An 18650-nucleotide genomic window follows, 5' to 3' on the forward strand; every position below is an offset into this window, starting at 1 on the left:
CCCCAGGGCACTTTTTAGGAGGTTAAAAGGGCAGCAGTTAAAGGAGGCAGGCTGTAGGGAGGCCTTGATTTTCCTCCCACCCTGACACACCGAACTGAGGCTGCACGGCCCCCCTGCACCTTCCCTTTTCCTGTCCCCTCAGCCCTGCCGTATCCCACCCTCAGGCACCCTCCCCAGGCTCCAGAGCCCGCAGAGAGGCCAACAGACCAGGGATCCTCTTCTTCCACCAACACCAGGTCTTGGAAGGATGGGGGCTGGGGGGTAGGGCTGAGAAGGTATCACCTTTCTCCTCTAGCAGGGGTTTTTATTCCCCTCCCGGGCACACTTGTGGAAGGAAGGAGGGCAGTTTCTCGAAGCTGAGGGGTTGAGGATGAAAAGGGCCTTCGGAGTTCAGATAATGGGAATCCTGGTCTGGGTGACGGAATGAGGGAGTGGAGAAGATAGCTAACAATGGCCTGGGTATCTCCAGGGCTTCACACCTGTGTCTGAGCACAGAGCCCTGGCCCACTGATTCCACCCGACTTCTGGTCATCTCACTGCACACTCAGCCTGGGGTCCCTGAGAGCTTGTGCCAACGGCCCGAGTCCTGCAGCCGGTGGGCAGGTACACGCCTTCCCTCCTGGCAGGAGTCTCTTCCAACCCACAGGGCTCCCACAAACACGCTTTCTTATCTCCTTGCCCAGCTCTTGTTCCTGACCCCGCAGGTACCGAGACCCAGAACGTCACAGGATGAGGCCAAGGCTACGTGGCCTGCCTTGCCCCTCGCCAAGCCCTCCCCCGCTGCCAGCTCCAAACATGAAGGGCAAATATCTGCTGCTCGTGGCTCAGGCACCTGGAAGTGTGTCCCTTGGCCACTGGGGCCACGCACAGCTGCCTAATTACCTCAGGGTTTTGGGGGGAGACCTGAGGCCTCAAGGAGACCTCAGACCCTTCTGGGCATCCACTGGCCCCTCCCTGGAAGGTGAAAGTCACGATCAATACCTGGAAAGGATGCTTGAGGAAACTGGCAAGTGGAGAGCCCTCTCTGTGCCTTAGGCCCCACCCAGAAAAACTGGGGAAAAGGCACATCACCTTTCTTCCCTCCAACAGGGAAGGTCCTCAGGCCTCTGGAAACCCTATTCGTGACAGCAGGCCAGTCTGGCATTAATACATGAGACAGGGTCACAGAGGTAGGCTAGGTCCAGGATGCGCGTGCGTGCGTGCGTGCGTGCGTGCGTGCGTGTGTGTGTTGGGGGTGGAGAAGGGAGCAGAGCATCTGAGTTCCAGGCAGAGCAGCTCACAACCCAGCCCCGGATCCCTTCCAGGCTTAGGTGGTATTGGCCAGAGGGTAGGCTGGCCTGTCTGGGGCTGGAGCCTTCCTCCGGGTCCCTCCTACAACAGCCATGATAGGGCACCAGCCCCAGCCAGGGAAAGACCAGGAAGGCTGCCACAAGCTGCTCCCAGGCGACCCATGTGACCCAAGCCCTCTCAAGTCTTGGCTTAAGGAGAAGAGAGCAGGATCACCCACCCAGGTCACCTCGACCAGCACCCCATGTGTGGGGACCCTCTCGGTGTCACTACATCTGTCTAACTTTATATCCTGACCCAGGCAGAGTATGTCCTGTCACAGCATGTTATACTTGGGGATGGCAAAGGCTGAGCTGACCTGGCTCACGGGTCCCTGGTTTTGAGTTATGTGATAAATCTGGCTGAAACCATGCTTGAGATCAGCCAGATGTAGGAGCAGCCTTGAGCTGAACCTCCCTGTGGGTGTCGAGGAGGACTCGCTCTAGCCCCAGTCCTGCCGCCAACGTGCTGAATGGCCTGGGCAGGTTGCTTCACTTCTCATCTGCATCACCATCTGTCAGGCAAGAGGGGAGGGGCTGCTCTGCAGACCTCACGGGGCGTGTGAGGCTCTAAACAGAAGAGGATGTGAAGGTGCTTCAAGAAGCAGGATACGCCCGGAGCGTGTGGGAGAGACCACTCTCACTGCAGTGGGGTCCTGGGTAGAAAGCTGGGGTTGCCATCTCTGATGCTTCAGCAGGCTGAGGCCCTTGGAGAAGCGGTCCTCACCCAGGAGGGCCCAAAATGCCCCCTCTAGCTCCAGGCCAGCAGCACAACATGGGGGGCAGAGCTGCGGCAGATGCCATCTGAGGTAGATGCAGGGGGGCAGCGTGGCGGTAGAGGACGCCCAGCCAGGTGCTGGACGGGCCTCCTTTGTGTGCGTCTGCATATGGGGCCCCGCGACCATGCCCACTCAGCATGGCTCTGGGGAGGACACAGAGCTTGGAAGCTGTCCCAGGGAACCAGGTGTCCGGCAGCCAGCCTCGACTTTCCTGCCTCCCGAAGTCCAGCCTTGAAGCTCGGAAGACCCCACCGAGCTCCCGGGCGGGGTCTTCCCGAGCCGCCCTCTGGGGCTGTGAGACGGCGCAGGGGCCCATGGACCACAGGAGAGATGCTGCTCCTTGAACACGGCTGGCCTGATGGGCTCAAGCCACATCCGGTTCTCATTCAAATGTCCAAATGTAATTAAATTCTCTCCGATGCAGCGGAAGAGTTTGGTAAGATGTGGCTTTCCCCCTTCCATCAAGGTTAAGAAATCACCATCATCTCTCATTCCATGGCTGACCCAGTCTGCTCCCTGCCACTGATCTGTCCCGTTCTGTACAGTTAAGGCCTGTGCTCTGATCTGTTTTCTAGAGCTGATGGGGCGGGGGCCCATGCTGCGCCCTCTCCCCCACCATCCCACTTACCCACCTGAGAGGACGGCCAGCTGAGGCCCAAGCAGCAGGCTCGCTTTGACTGAACAAGTCAGTGCACTGTGGGCTGGGCAGGGGCGGGGAGGTGAGCGGCCCTGGGGACACGGCTGCCGAACCCAGGCTCGCCTCGGGGATGCACCAGTGTCCTCCTTCCACTGCCTGGATGTGCCTTGTCACGCCCTGCTGAGGGATCCCCTCTCTGTAGTTTCTCACAACAGGATGCACTCGAGAGCCTCTGGCCTGGTCCCAGAGCCCTCTATGGGAAATGGAGCCTCTCACAGTCCGGGCAGGGTGAGGCAGCCTGCCTGCCCCTACGCACGGAGAAGAGGAGGGAGGCGTGAAGGAAGCAGAGGAATGGAGAAGGCCTGGGAGCCGTCTCCGGGAATCCCTGGGACCTCCACGTCTCACAGGATTGCTGGTCATTTCTGGCCTGTCAGGGCTCCGAACGGGTTAACGGGCAGCACGGTCCAAGGTGCCAGCCTCGGTGAGACGGAGGGTGGCCCATGCCACTCAGTAGAAAGGAGGCGCACTCACCCGAGGCTTCGGTGCCTCTCCCCAGCCTCCCGTTCAGGACTTCCCTGAATTCAAGCAGAACATCCCCTAGACAGGCTGCCTTTTCCAGCTTCCCTTCCCAACTGAGCATCTCCAGTTTACGGCTTATTTTTACTTAGGGATTTATGACTTTCATGGTAATGGGTTCCATTCTACTTCCTCTATGTCTATTTTTCTAATCTTTGTGGTATAGGCTTTACGAGAGCTTCTTAATAAGTTGGGGTAGTATTCTTTTTGAAACAAACTGTCCTGCAAGTTAATGACTTAGAGTGGGTGTGGATGCTCCCCAGAGACAAATGGGGGCTGGGGAGGGGATAACCAGGGTGGGGGTAGATAAGACTCTTCTAGATTGAATACAGGTCCCTTTAAGGCTCTTGGTCAGCTCCTGGACCAGAATCCCCCAGGCTAGGCTGCTCACCAACATCCCCATCTGAGATCTAGGACCACTTTTAGGCACACGCGGCACTTCCACACCAAAGAGTGCTCACCCTGGAGATGGGCACAGCTCAGAGCAATCCCAACACTGCTGACCTGCCTCTAAATAGGAAACATTTTGTATATTTGTTTCCAAATGGTAAACTTTAGTTTAGTAATGGATTTAATTTAATTGCTTGATGGCATTACTGCCAAGGCCATAGGGCTGGTGCCTTCGTATCAGTGAAGGTTTTAAGGAAATGAACCTAGTTCTTAGTTCAGTTGTCCTAGGCCAAGCTTAGCTAGGACAGTGGTGATGGGGTCAAGGTCTCTGTTGCCTCTGTTAGGGTCCCCAGCCTATGATCTTGACCCCGTAGTCACGAGTCTCGATTAATTGCTGCGGTGCCGCCCATCCAGATGAAAAAGCTGGGCGGATACACAAAGGCGGATGCTGCCTTTGTGCTCTGTCCACAGACTGGCTGCTGGTGCCGGGCCTCTATTCATTATTCAATTCAGCTCGCTCAGACGAGCCTTTCCATTTGCTCCTCCAGGAGAAATAACAAATCTAGAAATGCAATTCCACTTTGCTGTATTACAATATTGATTTGCCCGTCGAGTGGGAGTGCATTTGTTCTGTCAGCCCCCCTGTGGGCAGGAAGGGGTTAACCAAATGTTTATCACAAGGCTGGCTTCAGAGTTGAAAGTAATGTGATCAGTAATGAATTTTGTGTTACATTAGGTTGTATAAATGGACAGACAAGCGCAGACAACAAGTGGCCAGGAGTCGGGGCTAATCTAATGATGTAAAAATAGAGACAGCACCAATTATACTAGGGGCCAGCTCCAGGCTCCTGCAGGGACTGCAAATGAATAGGTACAAATCAAATTACTCACTAATAGACGCACTACAAGAGGGGCAGTCAATGGTAAATGCATTAGAGCCTAGTGACCTCTCTGCTCTGCACAGCAGAATCCGAAAATTTGACTTCCATCTTAAAAGTGGGGGGCAGGGAGTGAGGTTCTCAAAGAAACTCTTGTTGGGGGAAGCACGGCAGCTACTCCCCACCCCAAACCAGTCCGTCGCCAGAAGGTACCTCCTGTCTGAGCCGACCTCTTGCCCTCACTCCAATGCCTCCTGAAGCCTGAGCACCGGGGCAGGGGCAGGGGGCCTCTTGAGGGACCAAAAGAGCAGTGGATGAAGCCCTGCACGTAGGCAAAGACAGGAAGTTACATACCAACACACTTCACAGCCATGTGCCTCTCAGGGGTGATGGTTTTTGCTATGTCAAGGGCTGTGTCCGTATTGAAAATAAAATATTTCTTTAAAGAGGATCACAACATGGACCTTTCAGAGAGCAGCGGTGCCAAGATCGAAGGGAGTAGATACGAAAATCTGGTTTGACCACTGAGCACTTTGCGGGGAGTGCTAGTGGTCTGTTCCGAGGCACAGCACAGGCAGGGTTTTTTTTTTTTTTTTTACATCTTTATTGGAGTATAATTGCTCCACAATGGTGTGCTAGTTTCTCCTTTATAATAAAGTGAATCAGCTATACATATACATATGCCCCCACATCTCTTCCCTCTTGCATCTCCCTCCCTCCCACCCTCCCTATCCCACCCCTCTAGGTGGTCACAAAGCACCGAGCTGATCTCCCTGTGCTATGCGGCTGCTTCCCACTAGCTAGCTATTTTACGTTTGGTAGTGTATATATGTCCATGCCAGTCAGGCAGGGTTTTATCTATTTCTCGCCAGCCTGAACTGGTCTGTCCTTCCCTCTGTTCCTTCTCCCAGTCCTGCCTTCACCCTTACAAGGGAATGGGAGCAGAGAAGGATGTGGAGTTACCACTGGCACCGCAGCCCCTCAGGTTTTCTTCCTCCCTCTCGGGTTCTATGAATGTGGAAACCAGGCCTTAAGTTCCAAGCTGCTTGGCAGTGCTGCTGGGCTGCTCAGAGAAGGCTCATGGAGACGTGCTTAAACGCATGAACCATATGCTTAGATTCAGCTCCCAGTGGCTTGGGGAGGGATAAAGTATGAAACCAAAGGACCCAGGCCCATGCCCGGATGGAACCGGGGGCGGTAGGGGGGGGTCTGGTAGGCTCGGCCCACCTGCTCCTCCCCACAACCCACCCCTAAGGCCAACACCAGTCACATACATCAAAGTGGAGATGGCAAGCTGGTCCTGGCCAACTGGAGATGATGGGAACCGGCCAGAAAAATGAGCCCCCTGGCCCCAACCTGGCGGGGGTGGGGCAGGCAGGCACAGAAGGGAAAAAATCATCCTGAACAAATGAAGCAACTGGATGTCAATTCTCCCCAAACTCAATTAAGCACACAGAGGGGTGCGACTGCAAGCTATCGGGCTACACTAAATAAAACATATGTGGGGGGAATCAGCGTAGGTCTGGGAAGCCTGGTGCCGGGAGATTCTACCAGGACATTTAAAAATGCTTTCTGTGGTGGGCCTGCAGGTCCCTGGGGGCAGGGGTGGGGTTCAAAGAGAAGTGGGCAGGAAGCAATCACCAAATGTCAGAGGTTAGACAGCTGACTCTGGGGTGGGTACTCGGAAACGCCTCCCTCTGTAAATTCAATCTGATGGGCACGGCTTGGCTTCCTTCGTCCAGGACTCTTTTGCTTCAAGAGCCCAGGCTCTGGACTCCTAAAGGGTCAGAGGGCCACTTCCAACTTTCATTTTCTGTGTGTCTGTTTGTCTTTCCTCTGTCACCAGCCATCCCGCCTGGGGTGGGGGCAGATGGTGGTCGAAATACCTCAGGCCACCTTCCGGGGCAGTAGAGGGGCAGAGGCAGGGGCAGAAGGGAAAGCTGGGTATTTAACCATCCATGACTGTGTTCAACTTTGTTCAGATCTCACACCTCGCAGAAAGGTCAACGGTTAAAGGTGAATTCTCTGGCAGAAGAGGAGGAACAGAGAGAAATCCTCCCGTTTGTTAACCATTTACCCATGTTCATGTCTTCAGAGAAGGCCCCTTATCTGGGGGTCCAACGGCCCTTCTCCACCCCTTGTCCAAGCCTGTCCGTTTTCCACAGGAATCCCTGCCCATGTGGGGCAACACCTGGAAAGGGGACTCTGAAGATTCACTGATGAGGTCACATGGGCACTTCCTCCTTGTCGACAGGAATCAGTGTGCTTTGGTTAAAGAATTCAAAGAAGACTTTGGGCAACTGAGAAATGTGCAGAGGAGCTTCTCAGCCCTAAACTTCCATTACAGCTCTGCCTTTGCCTGGGGCTTCCAGCGGCCTTAGGGGAAAAGGAGAGAGGGATGGAGGAGGCAGAAACTAACTATCTAGAACTGGCCAGAAACTGACAAGTGTGTCTTTTAAACACAATCCTTCTTTCCATTGCTCTGACTGGCTTTCGTTTACCTCTCAGGAGCCACGAAAACCCATCCAGTCATTCAGCAAACATTAACTGGGGCTCAGCTTGGCTCCTGTCCCAGTGCTAGATGCTGGGCAGGGAAAGGCTGGTGGTTAGAGGTAACAAAGAGGAATCGGACTCAGTCCGAGGAACCGGAGTTGGGCTAAGACACACAGTATGGCTGACGGAGGGGCTGAAGAGACCACCAGAGTTGAGCCTTGCCCCAGTGGGATGGAGAAAGGAATCCGCCATTGCTAGTTAGTGGAAACGGCGACATGTACTACCTGCCCAGGGCCAAGTGTCAAGTGAGTAGGCGATGCAGAAATTCAGAGAAAGCTTCAGACAACGTGAGATTTGAGCTTGGTCTAAAAAGGTGACCGGGCAGTGGGTGAGGGCAGCAGGCCCCTGAACAGAGCCAGGTCAGCAGTGCCACGTGCTGGGGGTGATGGGTGAGGGTGTCTGCATGGAATATGAATAAGGGGCGACTGTGGAAGGGGTGTGGGGGAGCAGGCTGGAAAGGAAGGTGAGGAAGGCCTGTAAGAGACTTGAAATATCACAGCAAGGAGCCTAGGCTGTCATGTGTGGGCCCTGGGCTCTTGTGAAGAGGGAAACAGGACAGGCAGAGGAGGCCCTGACAGTAAGGATGCCTTCCTTTTCTGGGTCTCCCTTCTCGGGAATAATATGTAGGAGTGATTGATAAACCCCTCGGACCAGGTGACAGGATCTTAAGAACTGGAAATTCTTCCTGGAAATCTCCTTTTTTTGTTTTTTTTTATAAATTTATTTTATTTTTGGCTGTGTTGGGTCTTCGTTGCTGCACGCAGGCTTTCTTTAGTTGCGGCGAGCGGGGGGCTACTCTTTGTTGCGGTGCGCAGGCTTCTTTCTCATTGTGGTGGCTTCTCTTGTTGCGGAGCACGGGCTCTAGGCATGCGGGCTCAGTAGTTGTGGCTCACGGGCTCAGTAGTTGTGGCTCGCGGGCTCTAGAGTGCAGGCTCAGTAGTTGTGGCGCACGGGCTTAGTTGCTCCGCGGCACGTGGGATCTTCCTGGACCAGGGCTTGAACCCGTGTCCCCTACACTGGCAGGAGGATTCTTAACCACTGCGCTACCAGGGAAGCCCTGGATATCTCCTTTTAATCCCACATGTTTTAGTTATGATTTCACTTCAAAGCTTTAATTTTTCCTCCTTTGTACATCGCAGAGAGGAACGTCTACCCGGCGGTGGTGTGACAACTGTAGGATGCTCACACGGTTAGCATGGAATCGGAGGCGTAGAAGCCGTTTGGGAGGTGGCAGCCGTGAGGACAAAGGAGAGGAGGAAACAAGGCAACCAAAGCGCTCAGCGCAGGGAACAGCGGCCAGGACATCACGGGAACAGGAGGCCAACATTTCCTGCACCTCCTGTCTTCCCTATCCCTTGGACTTAGAGAGGAAGAAAGTGAGCTGAGAGAGGGAAAGCTTTATTCCCTGGAGGGCCAGCACCGTGCCCAGGGGTACCTCCAGAGAGCCCGCCTGCCTGCAGCGGCCCCGGAGAGAAGGTGAGGGCCTACTGGGGAGGTGGCTGACAGGAGCCCCTGAAAGCACTGAAGAAGGCGAGAAAATCCAGGGCCCGACTAGGTGAAGCAGAGGAAAGTACCTAAGGGACTGGCTAAGTTGCTTCCATGATAGTGCTTGCCTGAGAGCAGGGACATCTAAAAGGTAAGAGAATTAATTCACTGCCCCATGCCTGCAATTACTGTCACGTGATCATGTGGCACCCTGAGATGGAAGGGGGCTGACACGGGTCCTACTGGAAATGCAGCCTTAGCACGAAAATGTTCCCAGCCCTCAGCAATGAGGCAAGCAGGAGTTCCAAGGCCCATTGGAAGAGCTAATCCTAGAGGTACGACAGAGGGTCCAACATGGTCCAACATACTGGGTTATTTGTTTTGGGGTGCCCATCTGGTCAACTCCAGGAACAATAGCTAACATTTATTGAGATCTTAATTCTCACAGCCCTGAAATGAAAGATATTAGCATGCACACACAAAAATAGTGCTTTTAGTTCATCTTTTTGCAAAACGTAGGTAGTCGATGGACTTTGTTAATGGATATTTGTTAATTCACTTATTGAACCCTTCCTATGACCATTTAAAAGCTGTGTCTACTGTTCAAAATGTGCTTCCCATATTAAGGAGGAAAAAAGGTACAGCCCTTTCAAAAAGAAAAAGTAGTTTCTGACAGAAATCTTTGGAAGACCTTTAGCTGAAAAGAATCTCACAGCCTTTTCTGCTGAGTAATTACTATACACACAGGAAAACTCAGAGGATTTAGCAGAGTAAACTAGAGCACTGCTTTCCAAACTGTAGGTCACAATTCATTGATGTATTGTAAAGTCAGTTTAGTGAGTCATGACTGCATTAAAAAAAAATGTAGACAGCTGATTCACATCATTGTACAGCAGAAACGAACACAGCATTGCACAGCAACTATACCCCAATTTAAAAAAAAAAGAAATAAAATAGTACTAGAGTGTACTGCCTATACTATTGTTTTCTGAAAGTTTTATATATTTGAGCAAGGAAGTAAATGTATTTCTCATGGAAGGTAAGAGGTAAAGATTGAGCCCCCAGTGTGATCCCCAAGAGTAGCTGCTTCTGGACTAGGACAGAATCTGTTAAAGAGACTCTAGACAGAAAAGGATGAGCCTCTTTCCTACCCTTAGTGCTGTGATCATAAAGGAGAATGAAACAGCATTCCCAGGACTGAAGGAAGCCACAGTCATGGGGAAGAGTCAGTCCCCCTTGACCTTGACTGCTGACTTAGTGAGCTCTTAAGAGTCAACAGCAGCAAAGGGAGGCTGCCTGCAACAGAGATGTGTCAATACTTTAAACAGCTGCTCAGGACCTGTGAACTAGGCCTAGGGCTTTTGCTATTGGATGCGGGAGAAAGCCAAAAAAAGAAAGACAAGGTTTAGCTAAATAGTGATTGAAAGAGTTAAAGTGAAATTAAACTTAATATGTGTCCAGGTGTTTATGAAAAGTTGTTTGGTATTAGGTTATACCTTTACTTAGACACAAAACAACTGGAATAAGTAAATGTTTTGCTTATCGAAAAAAATCCTATTTTTCTAGAAAAGGCAATATTGAAAGGCATGTCTACTAAGCAGGAATTAGTCATGTTATTTTGAGGGGCTGAGAGAGGAGGGGCTGTAGGAGACAGCATTCCCGGCAGAAGGAGAAGTTTGTGCAGAGGCCCAGCAGGCAGAGGGAACACGTGTGCTTAGGGACCCTCCGGGGACTTCAGCTCGGCTGGAGCTCGCCCAGAGCAGTGAGAGAGGAGTCCGCAGACAGGGCAGCGGCTGGTCATGAAGGGCTTTGTATGGGATGAGATGGGGTGAATCCGGGAGAAGGACAGAGCTGGCGGGAGAGAAGTTCAGTTTTTGGACATGTGGAAACATCGACAGGTGACTGGTCTGGAGATCAGGAGAGGAAGCCAACTTGGAGAATCTTTGGAAATCATCGGTTTATGGGTAGTAACTGAGGCCGCGGAAGCAGAGGGGATGGCCCTGTTCGCACTGAGGGAGAGGAAAGAGGGCTAAGAAAGGGCCCGGAGAAATACATTGAAGGCCGACAGAGAAAGCAAGCCCAGGGAAAGGACGGAGAAGTAGCAGAGGCAGAAGAAAAACCATGAGAGTGTGGTGAAGCAGGAACTACAGGGAAATCACTCCGAGATCACAGGGCCTGGCTCACCGGGCCAGCGCTGGGGCAAAATGGACATTCGGTGGTGACTCTGGGTATTGTGGCCGGGCAGGCTGGGGGTAGGAACTGCTCCTCCCCTGGACAGCAGGGGAGGGGACGTTGCTGCAGGGACGTTTAGGGTCTGGGTGCAGGAGGCCAAGGGATTGCTCAAATGGTGACCAGCATTTTCTGAGGGTGAGAGACAAGCTGGTGGGGTAAGAGATTTGAGGGGAACGGGAAGTTTGACATAGCGTCCATGAAGAAGGAAAGAGACTGATTTCAAGATGCCGGGTGGACAGAGCACAGGTCCCATACCGAATAAAGCGCAGACTAATTCACACCAAATAAACAGCAATAATATGGAAAAAAATAATAAAATGCAAACTCTTAGAGGACCAGAGATCTGGGGAATCTCTAAGAGAATGAAAACGGGCCAGAAGCCACAGCAGTAAAGCAGGGGCTGCAGCAGAGCTGCTAACACCTAGGTTAAATGTACAATCCATTCACCCAGTAGTTACTGCACACCCCCTATGTGTCAGACACTGTTCTAGGCACTGGGATCTGCTGCAAAAGATGAGTGCAAACTGAGAATCGGAAAAGGGGGCACTGGGAATGCAGAAGGACTGCCAGGGCTCACTGGACAGTAGAGGCCGTATGTTTGTAGAGGTACCGATCTGAACAACTTATGATTTTTCTTTAGCAACCTAAGTGTACGAGCAGAGTTGACTTGACCTGGATTTTGTTTTCTTGACTGGGGACAGGGGAAAGGTAACAGGGGCAAGAGGTGTGAGGATATTAGAAAGAAAGCAATTCAGTCAGTTATGTTTTAGCTGGACTTTCAAATTTAATTTTGATCCAATTAGAGTAACGGGTCACAGCCATCCTGGAGGACAGAGTTAATGTCCGCCTCACAGGTCAACTACGTTTTAAAACGGGCCTTCTCAAACTTTAATGTGCATAGAGATCTTGTCAAAACGCAGGTGCTGATTCAGTAGGGCTGGATGGGGCCTGAGATTCTGCATTTTTAATCAGCTCCTGGATACAGTGTTGCTGGTTCACAGACCACTCTGCGAATAGTAAGGTTTTGAAAGGTTTTGCTTTACTTTGGGGGAGAGTTGTTTTGCACTGTGGTACAGCTTACCAGTGGGGTGCTGGGGCTGGCTGACTGCTACATTTTCAGGAATTCTGCTAGGTTGACTGACATCATGCTGATAGCTTGAAATTGGCCGTAATGGGAGGTTCTGTCCTATGGCAATGCCCAACTGCTATAAATCAGGGCTTTCCTGCTTCCCTTTGGACAGCTGGTTGTTAAACATTTACCGGCATATCACTAGGTAAACCTGTATAATAGTGAAGCATGGATACAATGGGCTTTGGTGTCAGGGGTCATGGAGCACCCGTCCCGGGTACTACACTAAACAAAGAGCCTGCTGCAAGCATTACAGAAACTGATCATCTCTGGTGCCTCGGAGGAACCAACAGAGGCACATGCTTGGGTCACCCTATCCCATGAGCACCTAGAGGAGCAGGTTGTGGAAAGCGAGAGCGGGACTGACAGGCTGCTCTGAGCAAAGGGTGACTTGCTGGAAATTCTCACCCACGTTGCCTGGCTATCTCTGGGCAGCAGGCTGACTCTGATGTGGGTGTGTCAGGCTGCCCTTTCAAGGCCCTGGGCTGCACGACCAGGCTGATACTTTATCTGGAGCTGCAAAATGCGAAAACTGATTCTCAACAAAGGCAGGGGGGAACAGGTTAACTTCCATGATATCTGCTTAACTTATTGGCCTTTAAAATCGAGGCAGAGTTTAAAAACAACAACAAAAACATATATATGTGTGCACACATATAGACTGATAGATTTAATTTGGTCAAAGAAAACCAAACGAATCCCATTTGGTGACAGTTTGGGGAGGCAAATGAAATCCCTCTGCTCAAAAAGGACATCTCCTATTTTCTGACCTATGGGTCATACAGTTTTAATTTCCTCTCTCTCTCTCTCTCTTTTTTTTTTAATTTCATGAACCTGCTTAAGGCCACAAAGACTCTCCCGAATCCTTCAGCTGTCTGGCAGATGAATGGCTGCCAGCTTCGCTCAGGTTACTAATGGTCTGTGCCAGGCTGAAGTTCCCCAACTCTGCCTGAAAGCGCCTTCCAATCTGTTGCTGGACGACACGGAGGTGCTCTAAGCGGCTTCTGAGGAAGGCGGCTGGGGAGGAGAGCTGACCCAGAGCTGCTCTGGTCCCTGGAAGGGTGGCTCCTTGGGAGTGTGTCTGGTGCCACCGGCTCTGGTTTGTGTGAGCTGGGGCTGACCAGGGCCCAGAGACGTAAGGGAAAGCTGTGCTACGAGCAAGGTTCAGAAAGGGAAAAGATTTTCTCCCTTCGGCCAGCTTCCAAGCAAAATGGGGTTAGAGCCCCTGTAAATGGCAGAGCTGCTTCTCATCTCCGGATCCAGGTGGGAGAACAATGGCATGATGACCTGCCATTCACTAGTTGGATGGCTTTACAATGGGGGTGGAGAGGTGGCGTGCCCATGTCTGTGCTTGTGGGAGTCGAGGGGGTGGGACATGGCTTGTCGCAGCTTCCATGGTGCACATCTTCCTTTCCAGGGAAGAAGGGGGCACGGAGGGGGCCTGGTCCTCAGAGATGGCTGTCTCCTGTGGCCAGATAAAGCACCTCTCCATCTCTAGCCAACTCCCTCTCTTGCATCTATTCTGTTCATTTGCCAATTATCACACGAGAGCTATGGGCAGGCATGAAGCTAGTGCTGTGGAGAAAGAGATGAGGACAATGCATCTCTATCCTGTTAGTGTAGGAACAGAGGAACTGAATGGGATGGGAAAGAAGAGAGGGAAAAGGTTAACTGCTAAACCCAAATATCTAAAAGACCTGGAGGATCTGCAGGAAATTGGGACTGTGTAATAATGTCAGGCATTTTGAGCCCTGCCAAAAATGCTTTTTTTTTTTTTTTTTTTTTTTTTTTTTGCGGTACGCAGGCCTCTCACTGCTGCGGCCTCTCCTGTCGCGGAGCACAGGCTCCGGACGCGCAGGCTCAGCGGCCATGGCTCATGGGCCCAGCCGCTCCATGGCATGTGGGATCTTCCCGGACCGGGGCACGAACCCGTGTCCCCTGCATCGGCAGGCGGACTCTCAACCACTGCGCCACCAGGGAAGCCCTTTTTTTTTTTTTTTTTCCCAAAAATGCTTTGACTCTCGATCTTGCTTGTCCTGATTCCTGCCCCAGGGTTGTAAGTTTCTCCTCCCTGGAATCCCCTCTTCAGGTAGGCACGTGGATGGAGCAGTTCATGGTAAGGAATAACAGGCTTGAGGGGACTCAGGCAAGCAAGAGTGAGAAGGCCTGCAGCCAGGATTTGCTCCATCCCCCAACAAAGTTCCTGTTGACCTCAGAACACTGGCAAGAGGCCTGTGGGGCGGTCTTCCTCAGGGATAAAAGCCGGGCTAGAGCTGGCACTAACAGCACAGATGTCTAGAAGGAAGGGGTACTTTAGAAAAAAGGAGAGGCAGAAAAAAAAAGAAAAAGAAAAAAGGAGAGGCAGGCTGTACTGTAATTCTGCAAAGATGGAAGGGTTGTGGGCTTTCCTAAGTGCATACGTGTGTGTGTGTGTGTGTGTGTGTGTACACCTGCTTGCCCGGGGCAGGGCTTACCCATCATCTAAGGATGTCTCTGCTCTATGGATATGAGAAGCTACCCCAGGCCCCAGTTGCTGCACCGTCTCAGAGACAAGAGTACAGAGGCAAAAGGCAGCGTGAGAAAAAGCTGTCTGGGGGATCACACCAGCCTTGCCTGCTGCATCCTTGCTCCCTCCCCGGCTGGCAGGGCCCACTGATACTCTCCAATCTATAAAGCCTGCAGCAGGGCAGAAGAAGGTGTGCTGCCTCACTGTTCAGTGCTCAAGGGCTGCTGAAACCTTAGCGACACCAAGGCTGTCCCTTCCCCTGGAGAAGGTGTCCTTCTGGGAGCCACCTATACAATACAATTGTGTAACCACAGCGTGTTCGTACGCATTAGTTCATGTAGGAGGGGTCGGTTCCCTGGGAACCCCCCTCTGCACGGGGTTTCCCAGTATCAGAAGCTTCCAAAATGGATGGCAATCAGAGTACTAACTAAAGAAACAAATGGTTAAAACACACACCCTCTCCCACCAGAGAAGCTCCATACCCACAGGAGCTATTCACGACCAAGCCAGGCTAGGAGCGTGAGGCCGCCTTTACCTGTTCCGGATCCCACCACGTCCCGGCTCGGTGACTCGGCCATGGCATCGGCCAGCCGCTCCCGCAGGCCCTCCTCCGTGTGCTCCATGGAGGCCATGTGCCGTAGCCCGAAGCCCTCCGGCCAGCTCCCACACACCTCCAGCAAGGTCACGCTCCGGTCGAAGGTACCTGCAGCGCACAAGGGACATCTGACGCTGAGTCACCTTGCAGAGAGCGGGCCGTTCTCTATGTCTGCTCACCGCCAACTCCCCGCCCTGCCCAGGGTCCATTTTAGCCCTTCCACAGGACGGATGAAGGAGGGAACGCCATGAAACACGGATGTGCAGGGCAGAACGAGACCGCTCATGCCACCAGATCAGAGCGTGTAGACCTCCGCGGCGTTGGCCTAGTGGTTTTTGAACTGTTTTCTTTTTTTGTTATTGTTGCATGGCTTGTAGGATCCTTGTTCCCCCACCAGGGATTGAAACCGGGCCCTCAGCAGTGAAAGCACAGAGTCCTAACCACTGGGCCGCCAGGGAACTCCCCCGAACTGTTTTCTGAGGACCTACAGGGTTCTCTGAAGTCTTCAGGGACTGCTTCAAGATCTAGGTCAAGGGTAGGAAACTTCTTTCCCAGGTTCAAGCAAACTGCCCTCCCCACTTTTCTCTGTTTGAGGCAATAAGGCTTCGCCTAAAGATTCTTTTTTTTTTTTTTGCGGTACGCGGGCCTCTCACTGTTGTGGCCTCTCCTGTTGCGGAGCACAGGCTCCAGACGCGCAGGCTCAGCTCACGGGCCCAGCCGCTCCGCGGCATGTGGGATCTTGCCGGACTGGGGCACGAACCCGTGTCCCCTGCATCGGCAGGTGGACCCTCAACCACTGCGCCACCAGGGAGGCCCTAAAGATTCATTTTTAAAAGGGGTTACATAGCTTAAATTTTTTTTAAAAAAGGCATTCTAAGTCACTATATCCTATCACCTATACCAAATGTCCTCAGAAAGGTTATGTCCCGAGATCCAACGGCAAGTTTGTGGCAGGCTTGGTTCAAGAACTCAGATCTTCCGATGGCTCAGTCTAGAACTCATTCTACTCCACCGCCTACAGTCCCCCAGCTGCCCCAGGACACGTGCACCACTGGGGCGCCATTTTCAGGACGGCAGCACGAGACTTGGGTGATAGCATCTTCAGCAAAGACCTTTCCTCGATCTGAAGCTGCTTCCCAATTCCAAAAAGTACACGGTGCTCTGCTGAATGCCAAGATTAGATTTTACATGCAAGATCACTTCAAAGGCTAAATTTAAATTATTCTCCTTTATTATACAGCAAGTCTTCTGTGAAAGCTTATTTCATCCACTCTCTCTTGGAAGGAGATTATAGTCATGCTCTGTTGCTTTAAGCACATACCATTTCCCCAGCGATTAGGTAACTGAATCCACTGCATTTATTGGGCTTGGTTCCTGCCAGCACCAGGAAGATGGGGAAAAAATGCAAATGCCAATGTTTCCCAAAGTTAAAAGAACACCACCACACACTCTTTTTATCAGGTCTTGCTTCTCCTCTTTGATCAGCCGTCAGAAACTATCTTCCCTCGGCGGTCAGGACTGAGCAGCGTCAGGGCACACTCTCTGCCAATGACAGGTGGTAATAGAGAGGGTGCGAGCCCCAGCCCCGGCAGGCGGCCCTGCCTCTGATAATGGCCAAAGCACTGAGGTGATAACCGTTCGTAAACACTCCGACAGTCGGTGACTCCATACATCAGCAAAGAGGGCCAGATAATCCTGAGCTCTCCTGACCAGACAAGGGCCCCTGGCCAGCCCGCTGGGATTTCTATGTGTGGCAAGGGTCACTCCTGGTTCCTGGATGTCATCAGCCAAGTTTGGCTTTGATTTATCTCTTGCCTAACTGGAGGGTAGATTCCTGGTGCCGGGGTAATGGGCAGCGTCTATAAATGCATCTCCCCAAGAAGAGGCCCACCTTGGGAGTGCGTTGCTGGGGATCAGCCTGTCAGGTGGGACTCAGGGACGGGGAGCTGCCCTATACCACCTTCTCTCTCCATCAGGTAGGGTCAGGCGGTGGGTCTGGGGAGCCAGGCGCTGGGCAGTGGGGGAGAGGTGCTCTGAGTGTCAGCCCTCTAAGGGCCTGGGCTGTACCAGTGTTGCCCTAGAGCCCACGCTCAACCGGCATCAGCCACGACTCAAAGGTGCCCAGTCCCCAAGGACACACAAGGAATGAAGACACACAGTGGACTGCTGATTCCAGTGCCCACTCACTAAGTGATGTGAGGCAAGTCCCTCCATCTCCTTTTTCCATCTCGGAAGTACAGTTGGTAACTCTCTGCCCTGTCTCAAAGGAGGGAAGAGATTAAGTGAGGTTCCTGCCGGGAGTCTGAGTTCTCCTCTAGCGCCACCCCACTCTTAGTTGACAAGATCAAGAGCTACAGCACCAGCGTTCCTGGTCTGCCTGGGGTCTGCCTGGGAAGTCTATGCTTAGTAATTTCCAGAACAGGAGATCAACAATAAAATGTGGGCACTCCTCCACCCTGTGCGCTCAGGGCCGGGGCGGTAACTTTTTATTTTATTTTTTTTTATGGACAGAGATGTCCCAGAGCCTGGGGAAGGGAAGAGAATGATCTCACTTCACAGGAGCAGGGTGCCTGCCTCTAGAAAGGCGCTCAGTCAAGGATTGTACGTACTGTGTTTAGAGGTCAGGGCAGGTAAGCTGACAGCAGGGCCAAGAGGTGTATCAGAAGCCAAAGCAGGAAGAAAACGAAACAATCCAGCAAGACGTTATGGCAAGAAGCGTGCAGGTAAGAGGCCCTGCCCACGAGAGAGGGTAAAGGCCAGAGGAGTACGTAATATTGTAAGGGACAGAGTGACAGTATACAGGAGAAAAGGATCATGATCTAGTGTTATAGTGGAGAATGGAAACAGAAACACAGGCTGTAACACATATTACTTGTATGCGTATAGCTCTGGGCAAGCCCTTTACCTTTCTGAGCCTCTGATTCCTCATCCATAAAAATGGAAAAACGATACAATCTTACAGGGGTGTTATGGGGTTTGCATTAGATAAATAGCATATAGTGAGTGCTCTGCACATAAGGGGTAATGCTCGTGTATATGTTAATAATAACAAATATGTACAACTTTATACCACTTGAAGCGTCATCATAAATGTTGACTATCACAGTGATCCTGAAAGGCGAGATGGGTACCACTCCAGTTTACGGGAGAGGAGCTGGAAGCTCAGAGAGATTCAGTGGCTTGCTCAAGGTCTCCAAGTGACAGATCTGGAACACAAGCTCCTAACTGTCATCGTGGAGATCATTCTATCAGCTGCATCTGGAGCTGCATCTGGAGAACTGTTATGGGGAGAAATCACCTCTATCTTTCCTAACTTGCTCTGAGAACTCCTGTCACCTTCAACCACGGCCTTTTAAAAATCTTTCCCACACCCACCCAGCCCAAGTTTCTTGGAGTATCCTGGTAACGCCGATGAGTCATCCTGTCGGATGGCACACGGGAGAAAAGAAAAATTGATAGAAGATCTAATCTGTTCTCTCTCAGCACGGGCACTGCGAGGAAGCTGTGAGTACGAGGCTGGGGATACAGAAAGTGCTCAGCAAAGGAGCATTTGATCATTTCGACA

The 18650-nt window shown here is 51.9% G+C and overlaps 1 protein-coding gene across 6 annotated transcripts in view; it reads right to left on the reverse strand.

The window, feature by feature from the left end:
* BCAS3 (BCAS3 microtubule associated cell migration factor) overlaps window positions 1-18650 on the reverse strand; it is a 570722-nt gene that overhangs the window by 7698 nt on the left and 544374 nt on the right. For 5 of the 6 annotated variants that reach the window (XM_060135888.1, XM_060135885.1, XM_060135887.1 and 2 more), the window contains one exon: window positions 15026-15193. In XM_060135888.1, coding sequence (XP_059991871.1) covers window positions 15026-15193 — 168 coding nt within the window. Of the gene's footprint in view, window positions 1-11631; window positions 11863-15025; window positions 15194-18650 lie in introns of those variants that run through there. The other variant, XM_060135886.1, reaches the window with a different exon arrangement.

The sequence above is a fragment of the Lagenorhynchus albirostris genome, chromosome 20, assembly GCF_949774975.1.
Source record: "Lagenorhynchus albirostris chromosome 20, mLagAlb1.1, whole genome shotgun sequence".
Taxonomy (NCBI): Eukaryota; Metazoa; Chordata; class Mammalia; order Artiodactyla; family Delphinidae; genus Lagenorhynchus; species Lagenorhynchus albirostris.